Source organism: Elgaria multicarinata, chromosome 1 (assembly GCF_023053635.1).
Source record: "Elgaria multicarinata webbii isolate HBS135686 ecotype San Diego chromosome 1, rElgMul1.1.pri, whole genome shotgun sequence".
NCBI classification, from domain to species: Eukaryota; Metazoa; Chordata; class Lepidosauria; order Squamata; family Anguidae; genus Elgaria; species Elgaria multicarinata.
This window is the reverse complement of record NC_086171.1, coordinates 48,808,905-48,835,272: the sequence shown is the minus strand read 5'-3', so window position 1 is coordinate 48,835,272 and position 26,368 is coordinate 48,808,905. Positions and strand designations below refer to the sequence as shown.

General features: G+C 42.4%; 1 protein-coding gene across 2 annotated transcripts in view; it reads right to left on the bottom strand.

Moving 5' to 3' along the window:
- The window catches only part of SPAG6 (sperm associated antigen 6), a 52,115-nt gene that overhangs the window by 11,629 nt on the left and 14,118 nt on the right, over positions 1-26,368 (bottom strand). For both annotated transcript variants that reach the window (XM_063127735.1, XM_063127742.1), the window contains exons 3-8: positions 23,950-24,116; positions 20,968-21,151; positions 14,766-14,971; positions 13,430-13,603; positions 8,572-8,724; positions 4,478-4,669 (exon numbers count right to left, since the gene is read on the bottom strand). In XM_063127735.1, coding sequence (XP_062983805.1) covers positions 4,478-4,669; positions 8,572-8,724; positions 13,430-13,603; positions 14,766-14,971; positions 20,968-21,151; positions 23,950-24,116 — 1,076 coding nt within the window. The remainder of the gene's footprint in view (positions 1-4,477; positions 4,670-8,571; positions 8,725-13,429; positions 13,604-14,765; positions 14,972-20,967; positions 21,152-23,949; positions 24,117-26,368) is intronic.

Here is a 26,368-nt window from a genome sequence, read left to right as displayed (position 1 = left end):
CCAGGTGGGAATTTCGTCAGAATTGCAGTACAAGGATTAAGCCCCGGTCGTCTTCCCATCTGCCATGGCCCCAATACCAGTTAGCTTCCCCACATACATGAAATGCATACACACATTTCATGTATTACCTACTTTGGCCCCAAGACATCATACAGTGCACGGCCCACCATTTCCCATGCTGCAACTACTCCTGCCATATTCTCAGCCAATGTTTCAACCTATTTTTCCTCAATCCTGGTCTCATTTATAACATTTTAGGCTACGACAAAGTGGTAGATGAACAGAGTATGCAATAGGCAGAGTAGAGCCTTTGCAGTGATGATAATGCTGGGCAGGACTTAGTGTGTTGGTATGGGAATTAGTCTTGCAAACACGTTTTGGTTTCCGGCTGCGAAATATTGGCAAGTAAGCATTTCCCCAGTGCTGATGCAGCAGTGCCAGCGCCTGACACCAAAGTACCACAAGCAGCCTTGCAAGGCCACATGATTTCCCTTGCTACAGCAGGCGAGCATCCAGTCCTATGCGCTCCTGTGCAGTGGAGCATCGCATCAGCCTGCAGATCTGCTTACATCAAAATATTTCAGCAGCACAAGGTCAGGGATTAGGGGTGGGGTGGGGGAAATGTCAAATTATTTCTGACTCCCACATGGATCAGTAAGGCAAAAATGTATTTCTGAATGGTTTCCACAAGCATGTATTCCAGTCCAGCCCTCTCTGCCCTGTATTGTGGAAGCTGGGATATGAGGTCACCGCAAGAAGGCGCCTGAGAAAGTGGAAGGGCCTGATCTGTACAAACTGTAGCATTCTGTATAGGTTGGTGGCATTACCACACCTGCACCAGGGGAACTGGGCCCTCTCCCTCCATTGCCTCCTACAGCAGCCCAGGCTACAATAGGCAGCAGCCCCTACTGAGAAGTATGCAATGAGGTATGCCATTGTGTAGTCAATTATTTATTTCCTATAATTGCTATACTGCCCAAGAGCTCTCTGGACAGTTCACAATTCCTACACACACACACTACAAAAATTTCAACATTATAAACATTTTAATATAACATTATAACTAGATGCCCTCCTCAGCACAGGGACATCCCATGGCATAACTCTAGCTGTGTAACAGGACAAGGCCATTCTGGCAGCCCTGCTTGCAATAAGAGCACAATGTAGCTCTCTTCTGACTTCAATTATGACTCTTGGTTTCAAGAGAGATATGATATGGAGCTCCTTTGATGAATGATAATCTGGAAATGCATGTGTGCTCAAGTCTACAGAAGCAAACAGGGTTTAAGAAATGCATGGCCAGGAAAGAGAAACAGACAAAGAGAAGGAGAGGAAGAACAGACTTATGGACTCTTTTGCTAGTGTGGCTTTGATTGTCTCACATGTGGGGAGCCCAATTTGTGCTCTTTGTTACTTGCCTTGTGTTGCTCCCCATCCGGAATACTTCTAAATAAGTTGATTTGCACATTACACTTCAGCTGCTATCCTCAAAAGGAAGTAAAAATCGAAAGAGGCCCCCCAAACTTTCCATGACTCAGACAATATTGTGTCATATCCTGTGCAGCAGAAATGGTAAATATGAACACCGTGACCTTAGCTATATTTTTCTTGGAAGTGAGGCCCAATTGATATGTTACTGCAACACTGGAGGGAGCCACTTTCATATAGCTTCTTCCCATGCTGATCTGGCAATGGCCTGGTCTACACATGAAGTAGAATGAGGTGGAAGAATCTTGGTGTAGCGGAATGGATTGTACCATTGCACCGTGAAGGTGGGGAATTGTATATTTTTTAATGTTCGCTTACATTTAAAACAGAAACCTACCTGCAAGCAGAAAACTAGCACAGATGAACCTTCCCACCCCCTGCTACACTAGTTCTCCATCTGTAGGGAGTTTGTTTGCACATTTGGTTTGAAAGGGTAGTCTGCTCTACCAACTCATGCTGAGGCCAGTGTTGCCCATGCCAAAGACTACAAGGAGGAACCACGTAGATGGGCCAATGTGGCTCACGGGGGAAGCAGCTCTCACAGTGCTACAGTAATGCGTAAATTGGCCCAGTGGTTTTTAATGTGAGAGACCATAGTTCAGTGGCGAATCTCCTACTTTGCGTCCAGAAAATGTCAAGTCTGAACCCCGGCATTCCCAGTGAACCCTGGCATCCCCAGTAGCCAAGGAAATACCTTGACCTAAGACTCTGAAGAGAAACTTCCCATCAGAGAAGACCCCAATCTGGGCCTTCCAGATGTGTTGGACTGCTGCCTAGGAATGATGGTATTTTCAGTCCAACACATCTGGAGGGTGCCAGGCTGGGGAAGACGGCTATTCCGGTTTAAATGTACAAATAGTCTGTCCTGGGATACGGCACCTTCCTATGTTCCAGTGGGACTTGCTTCCACATAATGTTGGCTTGAATCATAGCCAATTGGATGGGTTTAGTGAGACCAGACAGACTCAGAATGGGAAAACTATAAATCTAAGCAGTGCAATGCACCCACCAACTCTAGTTGGGTATCTGTTATATTTGTGGAAATGATATGCAGATTGTATTCATTGCATGCAGCTAATCTATGCAATCAAGCAGCAGCACTCACTATGTATCTCCAGTTCTGCTGAGCAAGTTGCTTATCCCTCCCCCACAATCTAGTACAAATTACCTTAAGCCCAGCGTTAAACTGGTTGCTGATCCCTAACCTTAATGTATTTTGTTTAGATTATTATTTTTAGCCCAACCTGTCTCAAAGACTAGGGATGGGAAACAGCATTTCAACGTCACAAAAATGCATCTATTTTTAAAGTTTACAATTTCTAGCCCACTTTTTAATAAACCATTAAAAAAATTTAAAACAGGTGAAAAAACACAGAGAAAACTAATATTTAAATGCAGCACAGAGACGAGGAAGGAATCTAAGGGTATAATTCTATGCCTGTTTAGACAGGGAAAAAATGTCTTCCAGTGAGTTTTTTTCTCTCTAAACAGACATAGGATTCTGCCCTCAATAAATTTTAAAGCACAGTTAAATACACAGGCTGTAGTTCTTCTCATGCGCAGCATACACAGAAGGGCCCCCATAAGTGTCAGAGTTAAGAGAGCCACTTACAAATCGCCCAAAAAGACGATAACAGAAAATACACATTTGTATGAAATGTGCATATGCTAATTTATAAGTACAGATGCAAAGTTAGAAATAATTATTGTAACTTAATAACTTAACTTAAATAAAAAATACAGTACATCTCACCATGGTGTGGAAGACTGTGAGCAGGTGACCTGTGTGCCTACCTGTTCACTCTGCTGCCCAGGTGCATACTAGTGGTAAGCAACAGTTCTTATGGTTCTTTATCTATAAACTAAATTGGACTGGTCAGCCCTTCCAATGAAAGACAGTTCTCTGGCAGCCCTTCAAATAGAAGACCGTCCTTTGTGACACTTGGACACTCAAGTCCGGTCTCACTCCTCTAACACCCATGATTTGCATATTGTGACCAAGAGTTGGGGAGAAGCATGCAAACCTCTCTCATTTCCTGGAACAGCCCACTGTTCTGAAGGAGGGTGTCAGGGGAGAAACAGGGATCTACTAAGCCTACGGGGATTTCTCTGCATGCAGGCACTACGTTCCTGTGTAGAAGCTTTGAACTCTAACTCTCTCTATGTACATAGTTAAAATAATTTACTATTGTTAAGCCTACGGCCATGACTACCTCAGTCCCAGCTAGGAGACATACATACAGATCCCTATGCCTAGCTAGATGAAGAATTGTACACACAAACATTTTCTGCACACAACTCTCCCCGCACCCCCAGTTCACCAGCTAGGCTTTCATATGCGTTGGAGATTCCAAATACCACCAAGCAGCTGTTCACGCCAGATGTAGTGGTAACGCTAGATTCAGTCCCCTCCAGCTCTCCTCTCACCGCCAAACAAAAAGCATAATTCCCTAAATAGCATTCTGGTTTGGCACTAGGATCTCTCTCAGGGACAGCTTGCTCCCTATGAAATTCCCCCAAACACTTCATTCTTCCATAGAGACTTTGCTCCAGATTTCAAACCCCAGCAGAGGTACGGAGAATGAGTACATTGGCGACAGCATTCTCTGTGGCTGTGCCTTGGGAAGTTTGGTTAGCATCCTCCCTTCTAGACTTCCATCATCATAAAAATGTCTCAACAAATGGTTGCGTAGCACAGGCGGATTATGACCTCCTCCAGGTTTCTTTTCCATCCAGCTGCTATCTTGTTGGGGGTTTTTTAAATCAAATTTAATCTTTTAAAAATTTAGTCCTTTTATCCAATTGTTAGCTGCCTGGCTAACTTTGGGACTGAAAGACAGGTTATAAAGTTTTGAAATCAAACCATCTCTAAATTACTATGTGTCTCTAACTGAGGCAATAGGCACATAAGCCTTGGTTGCTGCACGTGCATTGGCATGGAACTTGATCAAGTTTCAGCAGCAGCAGCAGCAGCAGCAAATCGACTCACTTTGACTTGAAGATCTTCTGAACTTTCAGTTGCCATATACAGCGAAAGCAACACGGGTAACACGTTTGCTACCGCAACGGCACGAGCATGTTCCGGAGTGTGTCTCCCAATCTGCCCCAAAGACCAAGCAGCTGCTGCTTTAATATGATCTTTTGGTTCTTCTGACAAGCACACCGCCAGCTGTGGAACCCCCTGTGGTATTAATCAAAAGCACAAAACACAATGAATTCAGGCCAGGTTTGGAAAACCTTGTAGAGATTGCTGGGGGCAGGAGGGGTTATAAAATGCTTCTTTTCCTCTCTCTCTCTCTCTCTCTCTGTTTGTGTGTGTGTGTGTGTGTGTATATATTCTTAACTTAAAGCACATATGAGACCTCTATCATTTGTATGGGTGTAAGGATATTCTTGAACGCTATGAATTTAAGCATCAAAAGGATATAAAATCTGCCAATTTCTCTGAGATAAAGGCAGTTAGAGCTGACACGTTTATTGCTTTCAAAAGGATTCAGAGAGCAGGTGCCACAATTCAGGCCGCAAACAGAAAGCAAAGCTGGCGCTTTTATCAGGCACTGAAATTCCAGGGTTTCAAGTTTCCTTCTCAGGTTTTCTGGAAAGCAACCAAGCAGTGCCTCTGTGCCCCTTCCATTCATTTCAATAAGATTTACATGGGGCTACCGGGCAAGCCCCACTGAAATGAATGGATGGGGTGCAGCCATAATGCTTGTGGGAGATGCTTCTTTCCCCCAACTCTTTCCCCCTCCAGCAGGAATCTTTTATATATTAAGGTTCTTCTTGTTTTCCCTTCGTTCACTGCACACAATAAATTTAAACACAACTAACAAGTTATTATTCATGTGGGCACTGACCCTTACGGATGTAGATTGGAACTTTCATCAGTCAGTTTGTCTTTTAGTCCTGACGATTTTATAATGAGAACACTTTGCACACACACACACTCTCTCTCACACACACACACAAATCAATAAATTCTACTATCCATCAGGAACCATTTGATACATTTAAAAAAAGAGAGGGAGCAAAATACCATCAATACCTGTATTGCACACAAGGCATTGAATTATTAGGTTTCCCTCCTTGCTGTCAGGTTAGTCAGCAGAACCGGTTACAGGCTGAGAAAACTCAGACACAAAAGCTTGCTAAACAACCTACCCATTACAAATAAAATCATGCAGGAAAATCAATCTCATTTTTGAGTTTTGAGAGATTATCCAGTTCCTAGGCCTATACACGCCAGAATGGACTGGAGTGTAAATGTTCTGTTTTGTTTTCTACCGCATATATTCTTTTTGCCTTAAATATACCACAGCAGGAGCAAAGCAAGGCACCCTGATGTAACAAAAGACGACCTATTTTATAAATTCTAATTTTAAAGACAATTAAAGCTTAGACATCAAATATTTATTCTAAGAAGCCATTTGCCAGTTTCCTTTCTGCTATTTGGAAAAACACAACTCAATTAGCATCTCATGAAAATGCAAAACTGCGCCAGAAAACTAATCCATAACCTTTAAAAAAGGGGAAACAACCCCAAGCCTCTGCTATTCCACTGCATTCCCTGCACAATGAGTAGGAATGTAACTCAGGTTGTAGAGTACAATTTAATGCTTAATTTGTGGCATGAAAACACAAAAATTCTACACTAAATATCTTTGTCCCCAAAACAACCCTGGGCAATAGATCACTATTATCTTTGTGATTTTTTTAAAAAACAGGATTGAAATAACAGACTACAATAAACAAAAGGTACAATCCAGCCATACGTAAGGACTTTTTTATCCCACTGATTTCAGGGAGTGAAAGAATTAAACATGTGCTTAAGATACATTTAGATACATTTCACTCTGGCTGGATTGTGTTTAAAGTATTTCCGCCACACACAAACACACCCCAAAACCATGAATATAAACATTATGGGATCAGATATGGCACATTGTTCCACAAATAACATCTTATACATAGAGAATCTTTTAAGAAGAATTAGGGCGTGATCCTATGCATGTTTAGGAAGAAAAGAACCCTACAACTCTCAGCATTCCCCAGCCAGCAAAAAGTAGGACTTTTTTTCTGTCTAAACATATATAGGATTGGACTCTTATGCAAGTTTATGAGTGTGATCCAAAGCTCAGTCCTTGGAAGCAAGAACTACTTAATTTTTCTGAACCACCCAGAGAGCTTCAGCTATTGGGTGGCATAGAAATGTAATAAACAAAAACAAAAACAAAAAAAGAACCACTAAAATCAACAAAACTGATACCTAATTGTGTTCAGATATCCCAATGAAGGAAGAATCCTCCTAGAAGTATGAAATGTTCTTTTTTTCCCCTTTCAAGGCAGTTATTTTCACCATTGTTCTACTGATCTTAATGAACATCCAGTATGGTGGCATGCAATATCATACTTTTTATTTATTTCATTATATTTAAATCCTGCTTTTCCTACAAGGAATTCAAGGCAGCAACATTGTGGTAGCCTAAGCAACCTCTAGTGCAACACTAGTAGTGTTTGCTGGTGCTGCAGGTTGCCTGGAAAAGTCACCCTGCCAGCAAATGTATTGTCATTGTGCTAGAAATAGCTTACACCAGCACAATGTAATTTGTGTTAGCGATACTGTTGCAGTGGATACTGCCCATGGTTTTATTTATTTATTTATTCATTCATTTACTTTCTATAGCACCTGAAGCTCTCTTGGCGGTTCATAAAAATTAAAACCATAGAGTACAGCTTGAAGTATAAAATATGGAAAGTTACATCACAATATAAAACCACAATAGGAAAGTACAACCAGAATAAAACCAAGCAGCAATGCAGAGATTTTACAGATTTAAAATACACTCTTAAAAGCGCAGAATTAAAAGACTAAGATAATAAAATGCTAAAATATTGAGAAAATAAAAAGGTCTGCACCTGGCGCTGGAAAGAGTACAATATAGGTGCGAGGCAAACCTTTCTAGGGAGCTCGTTCCACAGTCTGGGTGCCATAGCAGAAAAGACCCCCCTCCTGGAAGCTACTCACCTCACTTCTTTGAGCAGAGGCTGAAGGAGAAGGAACCCCCCCCCCCATTTTTCTCCCCTCCCAGCATTTTATCCTCGCAATTCTGCGAGGAAGGTTATACTGAGAGGTAGTGACTTGGGTCATATAACACGCTAACCCATAATGGTTTATTTTCTGGAACAAGCCATGATGGGATGTTATTGGGCGTTATTTCCCTTCAATATGCATCCCACTCTGAGAACCCACAGTCTGCAATAAAGGTTATTTTACCGATGGTGCGTTAGCATGTTGACTGTTGTGCTAGGATGGGTTACGGAGATCCTCTACAGAGCTCTCGGCAAGAGCTGTCAAGAACACTGGTGCTGCTCTGCTCCTCTCAAACAATCACTATTCTCACCCCAGAGGAAGCTGGGATACCTGCCCAGCTGGGCAGGAGGACTAAGGAGGAGGGGGCAACAGTGTGTGTGGGAGAAACTAACTATTCTGTGTAGCTTGTCTTCCTGGTCACAGTAGGGAGCACAGTAGGTTGTTTGCATAGTCACCTACCCAGCTTTGCTTGCCACTCAGTGGCCCCATTCAGAAGACACCTTAAACTATGGCTTTAACCATGGTGCTTAAGCCAGAAAGCTGGGCCATATTCAGAAGACACCTTAAACCACAGTTTTAATTATGCTGAGTAAAGCAAAAAGCCTTATTCACCATAGTTCAAGCTGTGGTTTAAGGTGTCTTCTGAAAACGGCCTGGCTTTCTGGCTTAGCCACCATGGTTAAAGCCATGGTTTAAAGTGTCTTCTGAATGGACCCTGTATAGGTTAGCATAATGTTTGAACCCAGACAGCGACTGGCCCAAGGACACCAAAGTCCTTCATGGCAGAGAGGGCATTTGAAGCTGGGTCTCCTCAGTCCTAGTCAGGTCACACCAAACACTGCTTAGCAACAGTTTTGCATTCTCAGTCCTTGGCCTATCTCGCCAGGCTCATGAACACACTGTTCCAACACCTGCCTTGCCCAGCAACCAGGAACACTTGCATTGTCTCCTCAGACTCCCCATATGAGTACAACAATTGGGAACAAGGAACTAACCTTGGAAATTATCACCGCCATGGCCAGGTTCTCTGAATGAGCTGCCACATAGCCCAGCATCATGATACCTGGGAGCCGAACATTTCCTTTGCAGCTGCCAACACAGTCAATGACAGCGGCAACTCCCCCTGCATTCACGATAAGTTGTGAAAGCTGAAAGCAGATAGACCAGAAAGGTTGTTAGAGATGCTGCAGTTTTTCAAGCAGTTGTTGAACTATAGTCAAGCAGGCCTTTGCCAAATCTACTGATGATACATGTTAAAAAGGAGGTAATCCATTTATATAGATATAATTGAACTGAAGATACTCCTAATGACTAATCAGCCCCATTAGATGCTGAATAAATGTTTACAGGTGCATACAACTTAGCAAAGCATGATATAATGCGATCGTCTACTGGACATGCTGATGAGAACCCATTTAACCTCCATGGACAGCTCAGAGCGTTAAGCATTATTATTTTTTATATGAACAGCTGGATCCAGTGGCTCTTGTAGGTGCAGAGTTTGAAGTCCACAAGGACCTCTACATTTGCTTCAACAGCGCTGCACACATAAAAGGGATGTATATGTAGATTGCTGCCTTCCCTACATATACAACACACAGGAAGCTGTGGAGTGAGGTGTAAATCACTCACGCCCATAGGCAGATAGTTGTCCCTACTGTTCAAGATATCCACCTGCCCATATTATGCAAAGAGGAACAAAAGGAAGCTGCCTTATACTGTGCTCATACCATTGGTCCATCTAGCTCAGTATCGTTTACACTGGCTGGCAGTGTCTCTCCAGGATTTCAGAGAGGAATCTTTCCCAGTTCTACTGGGAGATCAAAAACGGGGCCTTTGGCATGCAAAGCATGTGCCCTATTCACTGAGCTCACAGAGGCAATTGCCATGTACATCCCAATAAAGAGTTAGGATTCCCAAATTGATTTCAGTGGGATTAAGCACAGATAACCATACAGGATTGTGCCCATAGGATATAAGTAGGTCTACCCACATTCCCAGATGTCTACACAGGCACTGAACCATGTGGGAAGTAACCTCTTTGTCACAGAAAATGGCTTCTGTACAACTTCGGCCTTGTTATTTTTAAATCAAGTTTCTAGCTCTCATCAAGAAAAGTTCAACAATTATATAGTCAATGCCAACCTTTCCCAACCTGGTGCCCTCCATCTGTGTTGAACTATTTATTAATTAATTTATTAATTGATTACGTCTTTATACTGCCCAATAGCCGAAGCTCTCTGGGCAGTTCACAAAAAATTAAAACCACAATAAAACAACCAACAGGTTAAAAGCACAATTACAAAATACAGTACAAAAACTACAACTCCCATCATTCCCAGCATGGTCTATGCCCACACTGGAATTAAAATGGAACTTTGTGAAGGGATTGTGGTCAGAGAGTAACCTTTCTGTTATTATCAGAGCCTGCTGACCCCCCACCCCATCTTATGGATCCTATTCCCTTCCCCAACAGCCCAACTTAGTCTGTACTTCCACCTCCTATTTATTGCATAAACTCTTCCAAATGATTCTAGGTTTAGCAAAAAGCCAAGCACTCCTATCACAGAAAAGCATTAAACCAAATGTACCAAATACATGGGAAATTGCACATCCTGAGTGCAGAATAAATGCTCCTGGTTTGAGATTCAGATGTTTGTTTGTTTTTAAGAGCGCACATTGCTAACAGCCCTGGTAAAGGAAGATGTGCCGAGTCACCACTGCAGCTACAAGAAAGCTGGATGAGAATTCTAATCCAGAAGCCAGCTAGCATTTAATTTAATTTTTTCCAACCTGCCCCCATCTGAAAGGCTGAGGGTAGCTCCAAGACAGAACCAGCAAAAAACTCAGCCAATAGCAATCTTGGCCAAAATAGGCTCTGGCATGTATCCAAGTGGAGGAAATTGGAGACAAAATTGCACAGTTTTAATTTATCATATTCATATCCCACCCTTCCTCCAAGGAGCTCAATATGTTTCATGGTCAACTGGGGACTTGAACCCAGATCTAACTTACACAATAATGAGATCAGGAGTGCAAACATCTTAGAGGTATTTGGAAATGTTTAGGCCAGGACACAGTAGGTCAGAATTATCTTGAAGTTTCCTTGGAAGGCAATTGGAAGCCATCAGAGGTTTTGGATGAATAGTACAATGTGCTCCCAGCAATTGTGCTCTGCAAAAGCAGCACACAGTAGGTTTTGTGAACATGTCTCACCATCAAGATAAATGATACTAATGAAGGCTTAGCCTTCATGCTGCAATCTTGCACAAATTTACTTAATATACAAAGTTCGCTTGAAATCAGTGAGACTTATGCAAACATTATTGTGTGAAGAATTGAATCCTGGTTGTACTTTGAAAATATCCACTTATACTAGTGCTCCTCAATACCATACCCTAACAATGTGAGGAAACCTTCGAACAGGCATAAAGAATTGCCATGTCTCCACATACACCTGTCCGTACACCAAGTTCCTTATCAAAGGCCTTTCTCTGGGTTACCTCACCCTCCAAGATTCATTGGGGGGGGGGCTACCGGGGGGGGGGGGGCGTTATTCTCATTGCTGTTGCCCTGACTTTGGAATGCTTTCTCCAGGCAGGCTCACCCACAGAAATGGCACAAGTTCTGAGGGGACTCTGGGCATCACTCCAGGGGAGATCTTACCAGAGAGCAATGGAGGAGCAATGGCCCAGCAAACAGCAGGGGACTGGTAGCAATGCAAAAGTCAGCACTCTCACATGCTAGAATCCACAGACATTCTGGGGACGGGGTGAGGGGGGAAATGGTGGCTAAAACCACTTTGGCAAGCTCTTTTCTTCAAAAAACAGTCAGCACTGGTGGGACCTGACACTGCTGAGGCTGGGCCTGCTTGGCTGGCGCCTACTCTAATGTCATCTATGCACCAGGTGAAGATTTTTCTTTCCTCAGGACCTTTAATTCAATTTGTTCTGTTTTATCTTGGCTGGGTTTGCTGGTCTTATGCTACTCCCAGTTACTGTACTATTTCTAGTATAGTCTTTATATATCTTTAATTAGAATGTTTCAAATTGATTGCATTGTTGCTGTTTTTAAAGTTGCAAGCCACCTTGGAATCTTATTGAAGGGCAGGGTAAAAATCCCTCAAATAAAGGAGTAAAGCAAATGTCTTATTTTGAGGGCTCTTCCTACTTAAGTGAAGAAATACAACCACTGAAGATTATCAAACCGGCTTGGAATATTTCACAGCCCAGCTAAGCAGGTTGGTGGTTAAAGCCTCTCCACCTCTAACAACAACATTTGGGGTCAGGCAGGCTGTGCGCCAATTTAATTTTTAACAAGACCAACTAGCCTGATAAATGAACGCAAAACAAGAAAACCAATAATGTGCATTGCTTCAATTTAGCGTCATTATTTGAAGCCAATTGAGTTTGCTAAATCACCCTGGAAAATCAACTGCATATATTTGCAATCCTTCAAAGAGCAAATATCAACAGGATTCCCTCAAGATCAAATCCTACATCCAAGCAGAGGCCTGGCGAGAGAGAAATCCTCGTGCAAGAGCGCAATACCAGATTCATCTACAGAGAGAGCTGCAGCCTGCAATTCAACCAGCCCCTCCCCCCTCCGCTTCTGCTTCAAATGCAAGAGCTTTTAGACGCAGAGCGAGGACTCCTGTGGAGATTGTGCTCAGTGGCACAAAGGAAGTTTTGACTACAGGAGGATTCCCCAAATCCTTCTTCCTCCCCTCCACACCCACACCCGCACACAGCAGCATCAGAACTGCTAAAACAGCACCTCTCGTATTATCCTTGTGACATCTGGGGTTTTTTCCCTAAAGCCCCAGAGCACCTGAAATAATGAGAATATCGGATTTCAGTGTGGGGTTCTGTGGCTTAAATTAATATAAAGCTCTCAATAATGAGACCCTAGTGTGCTCTAAATGTTCACAAACCACAAAGGGGGTTGGGTGGAGAGAAGAAGCATTCCCTCCCCGCAACCCCTTCATACTTTTAGCACATTATAATATTTTCGGCCTAATTAGATTATTTTTGAGTCTAATTTTGGAGCACTTGGAGGTGTTGTGCGTAAGGTATTGAGGTTCCACAACATTTTCAAATGGAGGCTAAGGGATCATGTCCCAAATCTCCTTGTATCTGACAGGCAGAGCCTGGTGGAAGGCAATTATGTGCTGTGTAATTCACTTTATTTAGTTCAGTGGAGGTGGATGAATCTCACTAAGTTATCAGTTTCATTTTACTTTACCAACCTCCGTAAGTCCATGTATTGAGCTTCACTCGGATCTGCTCAACACTGTGGTTTAGAATTCAGAGAAGTTCACATCAGTTCACAATAAACATTTTATGGGCAACCAAATTAACATCATATAAGAGCAGCCAGTACATGTTTTAAAATGGCATACTTTCTTGACGTTCCGAAGAGCTCATGCAGCAAAAATTGGGGGGAAGCCCCCCCACACACACACACACTCCAACACAAAATGAAACATGCCTAAACCCACTAACTTAAGACTGAAGAGGGTTTCACTATGCATTGAATTGTGGCCTAAGATTTTTTGCACTTCATTACTGCCTTCCATATACTATCCCATGTGTCCTAGCTGTTAAGCACACTCTCCATATTGACACCCACCAACAAGGGAAGCTGATTTTGCCCATTTCTCTATTCCTTATTTGTATTCCAAGCACATCCAATAAGAGCAACAAACATTTCCTTTTTTCTTCATTGCACCAATGGAAATTCCACAGAGCTTTTCACTTTGCCTAATGACAGAATAATGCTGGGGATTTAGAAAAATATTTAAAGTATAAACACTAATAACATGACCTTGTATTTGCATTCTCAAGGTTTTACCTCAGGCGTATGCCTTGCTATCTCTCTAATTAGAGTTGCAGCATTTTTCTTGACATATTCATCGGAGTCCTTCAGGCAAGTGAGTACAACGGGGAAAATTTCTGCTTCAACCACCATTTCTGCCAGGTCCACAGAATGCTTTGCTATCTGGCTGAGAGCTGATAGCACCTGACGCTGGTAAATAGGAACGATTGTTTTATAAATGGTTTATTGGGCAAAGACTTTATAGAGAGACATTCAGAGAGAGCAATTAAAAACAACCCTTCCCCTCAGACTGGGAAGGTACCAAGCCATCCACAACTCTTACAACATTCACAGTCCTAATTTAATAACAAAAAAAAACCACTTCTCAATAAAGAAAAGCACATTTATTTGGAAGAAGGTCTTGTTAAATTCAGCAGAGCTGCTTCTGAGTAAAAGCAATATGGAATCAGGAAATGCACTTATTCTACAAGCAATTCAAACCAGAAGGCAAGGCATATAATTTATTTCTCTCTTTTAAAAGCATTACCCATGAAATAATGGCTTTGGTCTTTTTAGTTCCAAAGCACAGACCCCACAAAATCCTCATCAGCTGTTGTCATTTAAATGTTAATATTTGAAATAGACTATTTTTGAAATGTTGCTATTTTAATGAAACATGCATGTGGAAGACGCCATTTGCTGTTAATTGTCACAAAAATGCCATATTATTAAAAAGACAAAGGGGGTTCTGGCACTTTAGGTACAATTCATTGTATTGTGTCATGACTTTCTGTAAGCAAAAGCAATGAAATTAAAAAGTAGGAAGAAAACATATATAACACATTATTAAAAAACTTACAAACTTGTACCCAGAGCCACTTACTAGAAAGTAAGTACCACTTCCAAATAAATGTGTTTAAGAAAACAGAATTACCATTTTAAGAACACCCAAAAATGCAATTATAACATTTCAACACTGTATAATGTATACATGTTGGACCCCATTAAAACGTTAAGGTTTCAAATATAAATAAAAAAATACCATGACATGTCAGACAAGCTCTCGAGATAATTATTACAGAAATCTGCCCATGCACCACTGGCGAGAAACCAAATAATCTCAACCGTTAAAGATGACTTGACTCATTCCTTTCCCGCCAGTTATATTCAGTAGCCACATTAAAAAAAAAGAAGAAAAATACCCAGATCTTCCCTTTGTCACCAACAGTCACGTTAGTAATGTATATCTGGGAATAAAAGCTCTTTTAGATCAATATGCTTTTCCCAATATTCAATCACAACTGAACCCTGGTTCCATTTCAGGGTGGAGTGGGGTGGAGAGAAAAGGAGAGAAAAATAGTTTGAAAAGTACCTTCAGTTTGGCATCAGGGTTGAGGATCATCTGAGCCAAGTGAGCAATTGCCCCCGCGTCCACGACCGTCTGCGCTAACTCTGGAGAATGCTTTGAAACATCACTGAGCGCTGAAGCCGCAATCCTTCTCAAAGCAATCTCTGGCTCCTGGATACAGAGTACTAAGAGAGGAATTGCTCCGGCATCCACCACAGCCTGTGACAGTTCTGTTGGTCCAATGAAAGTAATTAAGCGAGCATGGGTGACTGACCCTTGTGCAAGCCATTTTTCACCCTGACAGATACAGCAGGAGGGGGTGAGGGGAGGGTGGACTTCAGTGCCTTGACATCTGCATTTCAAATCAGCCCTCCTGGTTTCATAAACCATGTGGACCAATCCTCAGCTGAAAAGAATACAGGTCAATAGATGGACCTCCATTTACATGTACACATTCGAGGTAGATTAGGCTGAAATGGTTTGTTACTGTGTGTGTGTGTGTGTGTGTGTGCGCGCGCGCGTTTAAAAGGGGTAAGCAGATGTCAGCTGTTTAAGCCCTGACTGTTGTGCACTGATCAATAGGCAAGCGTTTTTTGCACAGCTAACAATAAAGAAAAGCCAAAATGCCAAAACGTGTCCCCTTCTCCCACAGAGCTAATTTAGACAGCACTTTATGCAGTCCGTAAGAGAAGCAGAAAATAACATGCCCAATACACATTAATGCTTAATTTTATGAAAAGCTACATAGAGTATACTCCACTGAAAACAATCTGGCTTGCTCAAAATACATTACTACCAGTAACAGTCTTTCCCTACATTAAATCACTGCAACGGACAGTTGTGTTAAGTTGCCATGGCCAGTTGCTTGCATCTTAACCCAAGAACCCAGAATTAACTGATATAGCCAGTGTACTGTTAGAGCAGAAATTCATTGCCCTCCCTCCACATATTTGTCATTAGCGTCAGAACTGAAGTAGAAAATTAGGAGACAGCAAATGCAAGGATTAAAATAAGGGCTATTTTTGGATATGATGAAAAATGAACATAAAACCCATTAATTTCAAATGGCCTATTATGGTTCTTAAATAAGGTTTTGTTAGGACTTCTCCTTGTTATGCACATATGCTATCTATAACATTTAACCTGCCTTACACTGCCATGGCAACAAATAGCTGTTGTAACTCAAAGGCCCAACTTTGATTTTGCATTGACAGTCCATCAATCAAACCCTTCTGTAGAACAAGGTGTTATACTTACAAACTTCAGTTTCCCAGTGATGTGTTTGCTCATATCATAACTTATATACTGTAATGTTATTTAATTTTAAGGGATAGCACCTAAAAGCACTTTGCACCCATGTTGGAGCGGGGGGGGGGGGGGACGTGACATTTTTAATTTGCTCTTAAATTTAGTGGACCATAGATGTTGTTCTGATGGGCTGAAGCACCAATGTTTGCTGTGCTATATTTAGGAAATCCATAGTCATGTTTTAATGTGATTCTCTTGACAAGCTTGTATTTTATTCACAACACACTAGGCTATAATTGTAACAAAGACATGTGCTATGTTAACTGTGCATTTGTCATAAAAACTGAATATAAATACTGGGAAAGCATTTTTTCCTGCCCCAACAATGCCTTATATTGTAACATGATTTATTTACAGTGTAAGCTTCATGAAAAGGAGCACATTCTGAAGAGCCTATCATAGCCTAGAGTCCTGTGATTTAATACTGAAACACCATCCCAATAGACTAAAGGCTACTTAAGGAAATTGCATCAAAATAGTAACACATTCTACTGAAAGATTGAAGCCTAACTTTACATTTTACATAGAAAAAGGAGAAAATAGAGTTGGTACTACAAAATGATAGTTGTACCCCAACCCCTACCACCAAAAGCTGAACAATCCAAACAAATATCTAAAAAGGATCATAAGCTAACAGGCTAGAGAATTTGCATTAAGAGCTTCAGGATGATTTATAGCTCTTCCCATTTTTGCATTGGGTTTAAATTTGAAGTTTACATTTAAACTTCATTGGGTTTAACTTGCATTGGGTTTAAATTTAAAGAGATGTTTCAGTTCCCCCTGTTTCCCCATATCCAGCTGGCTTGTGGATAAAAGTAAGACTAACATGATCCCTAGCCATAATACAGCATTAACCCTTTAAAAAGTAGAATTTAATTTTAAAACACCCAGTCATTCTATTTTCTCAAATTTGAAGAGCATGGTCATTAATTTTCTAAAATGTACATAGCATATATATGTGTATGCATGTATGTGTGTGTGTGTGTGTGTGCGTGTGTGTTTTCCCTTCCTCAAAAAAGGAATCCTGCAGCTTATTTTTACATTGTTTATCACACTCCAGAAACAGCCCTTCTGATTCTCCCCCACACCCCTCAGCATCTACAACATGGATGAAGAACAGGAGAGATAACGATGGCAAAAAAAACCTTTTTAAATAACAGAATCAGGCTATGGGAATGAATTCTCGATGAGAGGAAAGGCATTAAAGGGAAGAATGACAAGCATAAATAAAGGGAGCAGATGGAAGACCTGTGTGAGGTGATGCAATAGAAATATATATTATAAATCAGCTTGCAACATTTCCTCTAATAGCAAACTTGGGTGGTCAAGTGCCTATCAGTCTGGAAAAGAAACGGGAACACCCAAAAGTAAGTCATACTTCAGGAACTCACTAAGTATAAAGAAATACATACATCTGTAAAATAAGTGGGGGGGGTAAAAAGGGGGCCCCTGATAAGGATTTGTGAACTTCCAGGATGTGCAGAATATTGAGGTGTCAGCTGAGCAAGAACTATCCCCTATCTGCAGTATACAGGGATGTTTCAGGAGGAAAGAAAGGGAAGAGAAACCTTTTCCCTTTCTCACTTTCCAGTATTCCACCCTCTGCTATACAATGCACAGGTCCAGGGCTGGCACTTAGTCCCAAACCCGAACCTTCTAGTGCTGTATAGTACAAGAGGGAAGGCCTTAGGGTGGTGGAAAAAAATGTCTACTTTCCCCCTTCCTGTCCCCTGAAACTTCTGCAGCTATGCAAGGCTCCTTTTCCAGAACAGCTGGAGCCCTGAACAGCAGCATTCCTTAAGGGGTGGGGATGCAGTGCAACATCTTGTTTCAGGTGCCATTTGCTTGACTGTACCAACAAAACTGTGGCCGCCTTAAACTGAGTTTCCATCTTGCCTGCTAAATCAACATTCAAGCAGGAAGTTAGGAATTACAGACTAAGCTGGTCTAGATGCATAGGGAAACCACCTAAAGCCCATTGTGAAAGGTCTTCCTTTGAACTCCAAGGTGCTCTTTACTGTCCACTAGGATTCCAACTCCACCAATTGGGCTGATCAGATTTCAGTTAGCCTTCCTGATTTGTTACCTGTGTCCATTTGCATACCAATTGTTAATTGGGGCACTTCAAACAAGTGTTTTGTGATTGGCTATGTCTCCACTAAGTTTGATGTCATTCAGAATCAAATTGACCACACAGCCAATCAGGGGAATCTTCCTGATTGGCTGTGTGGTCAATTTTGTGTGCTGTGTATTACTGTTTCCATGGACACAAGTTCCCTGCGTGTCTGAATCTACAATTGCTTCATGAAAGGAGAAGAAACATTGCTCTCTAGAATCATGTTCCTGTAATTTACAAACTCTTCGTAACAAGTATTTTGCCCTGTCTTCTGGTCTTCACCATCTAAACTATGGTGGTGTACAAGTAGAAATTTATTCACTCACACTTTTTTTTTTTTTTAAATTCATTGTTTGGTCTCTAGTTTATTCAGAAGCATCGACAAACACAAATGTTTCCTGTCATTTGGGATACAGATTACTTCGGATAATACAGAGGAGGATTTGAAAGGGATGGCTGGGGATATATTTATTCTAAACAAAAACAAGCACCTTTTTGTGTACTAAATGCACTTAAAAGGAAATGGGCAGATAGCAAACAGACTAATCCAAGTCTGATGTAGAATAGACCCCCAAATGCTAACATTTATGAATGCTTGGCAGCTGTTAGCATAGTGTGCTATGGTATCTATGGCCTGGGTTGCACAATCACGGATGGGGAAATAAGCCATGGCAGCTTATTTCCCCTGCCATGCATGCTGATCACGTTCCACAAGGATTAACATAATTACCCCTGGCAGCACGGCTTATCATTTCATGTGAACTCAGTGACGGTGGCTTGTTGCTGTGGTTAACAAGCCACCCCATAACCCTACAACAGCCCATCGGTTCTGGGTGGCTTGATAACCATGGCAACAAGCCACCCTCATCGGATTTGCACAACACAACAAGCTGCATTGCCAAAGGTAATTATGCTAATCTCCCCAGCCCACGATCAGCACATGCAGAGTAGTTACAAGCCACCGTCCTGTGATTGTGCAAACCAGTTCTGTGTGTCTGAAATGATAGAGAAAGAAGAACAGACATGTGAACCAGAGAGCAAGCATGAAGATAAGACCATAAGAAGTGCCATGCTAGATCAGCGCGCTTTGTGGGCCGGTTTCCCTGCTGTGTGTCCAGATGACGCACAGGGGAATCCGGCGCCAGGCCGCACTGAGGCCTCCTCTAACGCGCCATAAGCGAAGTCGCTTATGGTGCGCCTTTTTCACAGCCCCGGCCTCAGGCCGGGGCTGAGAAACGTCTAGGAAGGTCCGTGGCTTTTTGCGGCTACTCGCTTACTCGCAAGTAGCTGCGAAAAGCCATGGACCTGGCACAGCGCTCATACGAGCGCTGTGCCCATCGTGCCTGGGGGGGTGATCTGGGGGGGGGGAGATGGGGGAGGGAAGGCCGGACCGGCAGGAGAGGGGATGGCGGAGGGCGACGAACAGGAGATGGCGAGGGAGGGTGGGGGGCGACGAACAGGAGATGGCGAAGGGGGACGGAGGGCGACAAACAGGAGATGGCGAGGGAGGGCGGGGGGCGACAAACAGGAGATGGCGAGGGAGGGCGGGGGGCGACAAACAGGAGATGGCGAAGGGGGACGGAGGGCGACAAACAGGAGATGGCGAGGGAGGGCGGGGGGCGACGAACAGGAGATGGCGAAGGGGGACGGAGGGCGACGAACAGGAGATGGCGAGGGAGGGCGGGGGGCGACGAACAGGAGATGGCGGGGGAGGGCGGGGGGCGACGAACAGGAGATGGCGAGGGAGGGCGGGGGGGGCGACGAACAGGAGATGGCGAGGGAGGGCGGGGGGGCGACGAACAGGAGATGGCGAAGGGGGACGGAGGGCGACGAACAGGAGATGGCGAGGGAGGACGGATGGGGGGGTTAACTAAAAAAAACCCTTACCTTCTCCGGAGTCTTCAGGCCGCACGTGGCCCCTTTAAACTAAAAAAAAAAAATGGTGGACGCTGCAGGGCTTGCGTCGTCCCTGTGCATCCGGCGTCTGGAAGGTGAGGCGGCGCGCGCTAACGTTAGCGCGCCTTGGCCCCGCCTCCCTGCCGGCTTATCCCGGCAGGTCTAGCAAAGCCCTAAGAGTCCATCTAGCCACTTAACTCTCTTCAAAGTCAACCAGTTGTGGACATCTTAATTATTTAAAGTATCTGTACCAACCTTCCCCAACCTGGTGCCTTCCAGATGTATCGGACTACAACTCCCATAATCACCCAGCCATTATACCTGCAAACCAGGGGGGTTATGGTAATGCAACACATCTAGAACATATCTGGCAGTAGTAGTGGCCAAGATATTATAACAACAACTAGCATTTACATCAGTGCTTGAGTTACAGAGGGGATGGTGGGCATCCCTATACTTTTTGTGAAAGCCCCTTAGCTACTGTTTATAAAAAAAAAAAAAAAACTACAGGGGAAGATTATATTTTGGCTACAAGTGGGAGAGTCAGGGAGTGGTGCCTCTGGATTTCATTGAGGCCACCACTTATATTTCCCCCATGATCCAAGGATTAATCGATGCAGCCCACTTCCAGTATTCCAAAAACTTCACATACTTTACCTCAGTAATCCTTAGAACAATCCTATAAGTGTTATTATCTCCACGTCCATAGGAGAGGCAAAGTTTGAGGTAGAGGCTACCTGGTTTACAGCTATTATGCTACTCTATCTCTTCTCTGCTACTGACCCATGAAGTTACCTGTTTATTTGCTGGTACGGGAGCAGGAACCACATTGCTTTTGTGTTTTCTGTAGGAGGTTATCACAATGTTGGCACTAAACACATTCTAAAATATTAGGAAAACTATTACCTGCATTGTGTCTCGCTATATAGCCAAGGGCCCAGGAGGCAGCTTCTTTTACTCCAGGGTCAAAATCTTCTAAGCAGATCACCAGTGTATCTAGCGCTCCACAGTCAACTATCGCCTGGGCTAGCTGAGGAGAATGTTTCCCAACTGCTCGTAATACAAATGCAGCTGCTTTCTTGTAGAAACGCTACAGAAATATTGCAGGGGGGAGTAGATTACATTGCAATTATTTGAGGAAGGGTGTTACAAGTCAGAAAATAAATTAATACATTAAATGATGTTATACAAGTTAAGCAATTCATTTCTGTTATACTAGGGAGGCATTATATAATTTTCACTGTGAAAAGATATATAGAAAATTTTACATCATGTTCTTGGATAGCCTCAGGATAAGCATTCAATATTCAGCAGATTACTAAACAGTTATTTCAACTTCCTAGCAGACTAGAAAAAAGTGCTTAAGACTAAGGCATTCACACATAATGCTAAACCATGGTTTATGTTAACTATGGTTTGTTGCTTTAGCCATGAATTGTCTTGCAGACAAGCAAACAAACCATGGATTGTTTTCCTTCTTTCTGGGTTGTTTCTCTCCCACTCATTTTGCACCCTTCAGAGCAGTTTGATTTTCAAGCTGCTCTTGCTGGACTCCTCTATTTCAGCATAGCACAAGCAAGCCAAGGGTAAGCCACAGTTCTGGGTTAAGGCATCACGACAAGCCATGGATTAAACAAGCAAGACTTTAAAGTAATGAAAGATACCCCAAGAATGATCAGTGTGAATAGGCCTTGGTCTTAAAATAGAAAAATCTTAACCGTTGTTATTTGCCAAATATCAAACTATATAAAAAAATTATAAATGTTGATCCCTACCCAAATAAAAGCAACTGAAGAACGCTACAACTATTATTAGCAAGTACTTTTATGTGCATATTATTACTTTCAAAAATTATTGAAAGTAATTTCTAATGGTGTTTTTTTTTAGTATCAATGGGTAAGCATATTTCTAATGGTGGAGGTTTTTTTAGTATCAATGGGTAAAATCTACTGTGAAGTTCCCCTGTACAATTCCCATTCATTTCACTGGTGCCTGAACAGCTAAAGTCCCAATAGATTCCATCCCTTATTATTACTGAAAATGAACTACTTCTGAAATGATACATATAACAAATAGTCACAGACCCAGAGGCTGATGTGGTTGAGCAACCATGTTTCACACACTCAGCCTGCTCTGGAGTGACTGTCAACAATTGAAAGAATAATCTAAACAAGTTTCACACCAGTGCTAGGTGTTTTAGCTGCCATTCTTCTGCCACATTTTATGTCCAAACATGTAAAAATGCCCAGTTTACACCAGAATTGGAGTAGCTGGAGCTGATTTAGGGGGTGATGTGAAGTTTGTGCACCTTTAAAAAAAATGAGCATAGAGTTATTTGCAATCTCACTGGCTACAGGAACCCTGCCCTCTTTTGTATCTGGTTACTAGAGTGACCAGATACAAAAGAGGGCAGGACTCCTGCAGCATACAAATGACACCTGCTGAAATTCCCTTTTCTATACAAGTTAAAGATACATGAGCCCTGTCCTCCTTTCCATATGGTCACCCTACCTTAAGGAACCCAAGGTGGTGTACATAACCTTCCTCTCCATTTTAGCCTCACAAAAAGGTCAGTTGGGCTCACAGTCTGTGACTGGCCCAAAGTCACCACTGAGCTTCCATGGCCGAGTGGGGACTAAAATCTGGATCTCCCAACATCCAGTCCATCACTCTAACCACTACACCACACTGACTCTCTATAATTCAGCACACATAAGGAAATAAACACAAAAGCAACACTCTTATGTAGCAGAAACACAGCTAGGGATGGGAAATGCAGTGTTCAAAACCTTCATTCTAAATTATTCTTGGTTCCCAAAGAATTTATTACTCCATTGACAGGAAAATATAGTCAAAATACAAAGCAAGCCTCTTTCTCCCAACATCTGGCAAGATGTATTCCAAAGAGGTATCCTTCCTGACCAATAAGGAGGCAAGGGGGGGAGTTAATCATTTAAAGGAGAAGAGAGCTGTAAAGAGCAGGATTCCACCTCTGTTGCACTATAAGCAAGAGAACAAGGCAGGTGAAAGGACCAAGTTCTGTAAAAGTGCTGCCTCATTGAATGCTTTGCTGTTAATTTTAAAGATCTAGCATGAATCAATGGATTACAACCTGGCAAGACTGTAATAGGAATACTAAGCCCTACAACAGCAATAGATTGTAAAAGGTCCTTAATTTCTCTTTTCTGCTAATGTCCTTGTTGATCTTTTACCAAGAAATAGCCAAAGGATTCCCTTACCCTGGCAATCCGGAGCAAGACTAGAACTAGCCAGCTCAACAATATGTTATATATGCTAGGATATTTCTTGTTATAGAGCAAATGAGCAGATCAAGTTCATAGAGAGGTCTTACTTTATCGTTAATCTGTTTGACGATATAAGACCTATCTATAAGCAAATATATGTTTTTGCTATCCAAGCACCAATAGATTTGATATTACAGTGCCATCTTTTTTTAGACTTTTGTGCCTTGTGGAATGATCTATGCTTCAAAAGAAGTTTAGTTTATGTGCGTTTTACAGACAGATGTTAACGACTGCTTCTAGCTAATTAGTGGCGGAGCATTTCTGATTATTTCATTTATAAAGCAGCCTTCTCCATACCATCATTTCATTAAACAGTTCAGGAAATAAAATTACCAGTAATATACTTCAGCTAATTAAGTAAGAATAAAATCCTTTTTTTTTAAAGGAGAGTCATTAAATCACAATTATGGATACCTTCTATCAAGTGAGACCTTCTATCAAGAGAGATCAATGCACTTACAATGTGTGGTGCAGCAATGGCAACGCATGAATCTAAAGACACTTATTAAATATCTAATTAAGACAGAAGATTTTAACCCTGTTTGGCAACGAGAAAAGGGTTAAGAAAATAAAAGTCCCTTACATTCTGTTCAGCCAATGAGTACACGAGTTGCGGAAGAATATCTCCCTTAACTACAGCTTCTGCCAGGTCATCGTTATAATTGGCAAGTCTCCCAAGGGCCAAGGCAGCGGTCTGTTGAATATTTGGAACCACATCCAATAGGAGCGGCCTCAGCAGAGCCATTACACCTGAGTTATGAGAAAGGAGAAGGGAAAACCCCACACAGTAATTAGAGAAACAACTCAAATGCTACTTTTAAAAGAGGAAAACAAACCACGTTAAATGCAAACGTTAAGAAAATCTGCAAGTAAACGTAAGTGGTGTGTGCATGTTCCACGAGAGCCATTTCTGGCTGTTGGAGGAACATACATTTTACCAAGCCAATAAACACAACAGTTTTATCATCGCAAATATAAATATGAAAACGGCTAAGCAACCAAATTATAATCAATAAAACAAGTGGCTGGGGAGTGGGGGGAGGTCAGGGTGTGCTTGAAGCAAACACCTTTCTGGAAAGAAAAGTCTCCACATGGTTTCTTAAGCTTCCTAATGTCAAGCTCAGCCAGGCTGCTGCCCCACTAAGGCTGCCCTGCTCCGAACCCCAATAGATGATACTTGCCTTGAAGGAGCCTTGAGTGTGGCTTCTCAGGCATGCAGATGCATGGGTTTCTAGCGCTCATGGTTGTGAAAAAGCTTGTGGGGAGTGGTGGCATCTCTCAGAAGCCAGAAACTCCTAGAGCCTGGAGAAATCTCTTTGGAGGAAGAGGCTTGAAACTCCATGGAGAACCCTCTCTAACTGAAGATCAGTAGGAACCAGCACTAGCCTAAAGGCAGCCTGAACAGTCACATATCAGAGAGCCTTACCTGGTCCTCCCAACAACCCGTCTGAACCCATCCCGAGCCCTGCCTTGATACCCAGTTCTTCCCCTCTGCCTCCTAGCCCTCAATAGTGAAGGTGGTGGTGGACCTAGTGGGAAACACAGAGTTGCCAGGAGAGCACCCATTTGGCTGCCAGGAGTCTATCATCTGCAGTCTACTTGGATGGAGAGAGAAATTGCAAGCAATGACCCAACAGAGGACCAGGAAGAAGAGCCACTGGTTCTGTGAATATAAGGCTCTCAGTCTCCTCTGGATGTTTGTTGGGTTAACAGCTCCCTTTCAAGCTCCTTAATGCTCAACCTCCGAAACTCCCTGGCTCAGCTCCTGCTACAGTTTCCCTCTCCCAGTGTGGCTTATGCACAGGGGGTGGGAGGAATCTCTACCCCTATAGGCTGTTTTCCTGTCCCAGCAAGAATTAACCAATCCTACTCATAAGAAAGTTTTCTTAACAAGTTTTTAGTTTAGGTAAATTTGCCATTACTAAGTTACAGGTATTAAGGGAAGGAGCTGTCTCCTTTATCTCACAATTTTTTTCATAAAATGGCTCCTTCCATAAAATGGCTGAAGACTCCTACAAGAAGTCTAACACCATAACTAACAGAATGGGGGTGGGGGGCTTTAGGATATACAAAATAAGAAAACATATGCAAATATACTTAATTTGCATATTTTAAATAGGTCACAGGATTCTGTTTTTCTTGGGACAAATATGGAGCACCTTGGCATGTATTTTTTCCTTCTTCTTTTTTTAAAAAAGTACAGAATACACATAGCTCTGAACAAACCATTAAAAATAAACACAACTTATACCAAGTTCTTCGAAGCCGGCAAAGATTCCAGCTCCATGTTAGCCAATAAAAACACTTTTTCAACACAAACACACATGTTATTCTGCTTTCAGTTCAATGGCCAGTGATTCATTTCTAGAAAGATGTGACAGATCTAATCTCTTCCTGTAAGCTGCATCTGGAACAGAAGAAAGCTGTCATCCCATAATGTGGTTTTCATGGTGAGAGGAAGGTATACAAGTCTGAATCCTACATGCAACCTGCCATGTGTTCTTTTTCTTTCACTTTTAATTCCTATTTCAAATAATAAATAAATAAAATAATAGAGAAATGATAGCATATTAATTATTATTATTTATTAAATTTATATGCCGCCCCATAGCCGAAGCTCTCTGGGCGTTTGCTAACCATATGCCACAAGTAACAAAGGGACCATGGGGACCATGGCATAGGGCAGCCTTCCCCAACCTGTTTCCCCCCAGATGTGCTGAACTACAATTGCCATCATCCCCAACCAGCATGGGCCATGCCAGAGGAGATGGTTAGAGGTAAACTGCAACACATCTGAAGGCTGGCGTAGAGTCAGGCTGGCAATCTGGTGCTGTGTTCGTGCCAACACTCTTCATTCATCCTTGGTAACAATGGGGAGGGGCCAGGAATGCAGCAGACTAGAGGCAAAACCACACCAGCATACTATAGAAAGTAGACCTGCAGATATCGTGGACTTCCAACTCCCAGCATTCCTGACCATTGGCCATGCTAGCAGGGGTTTG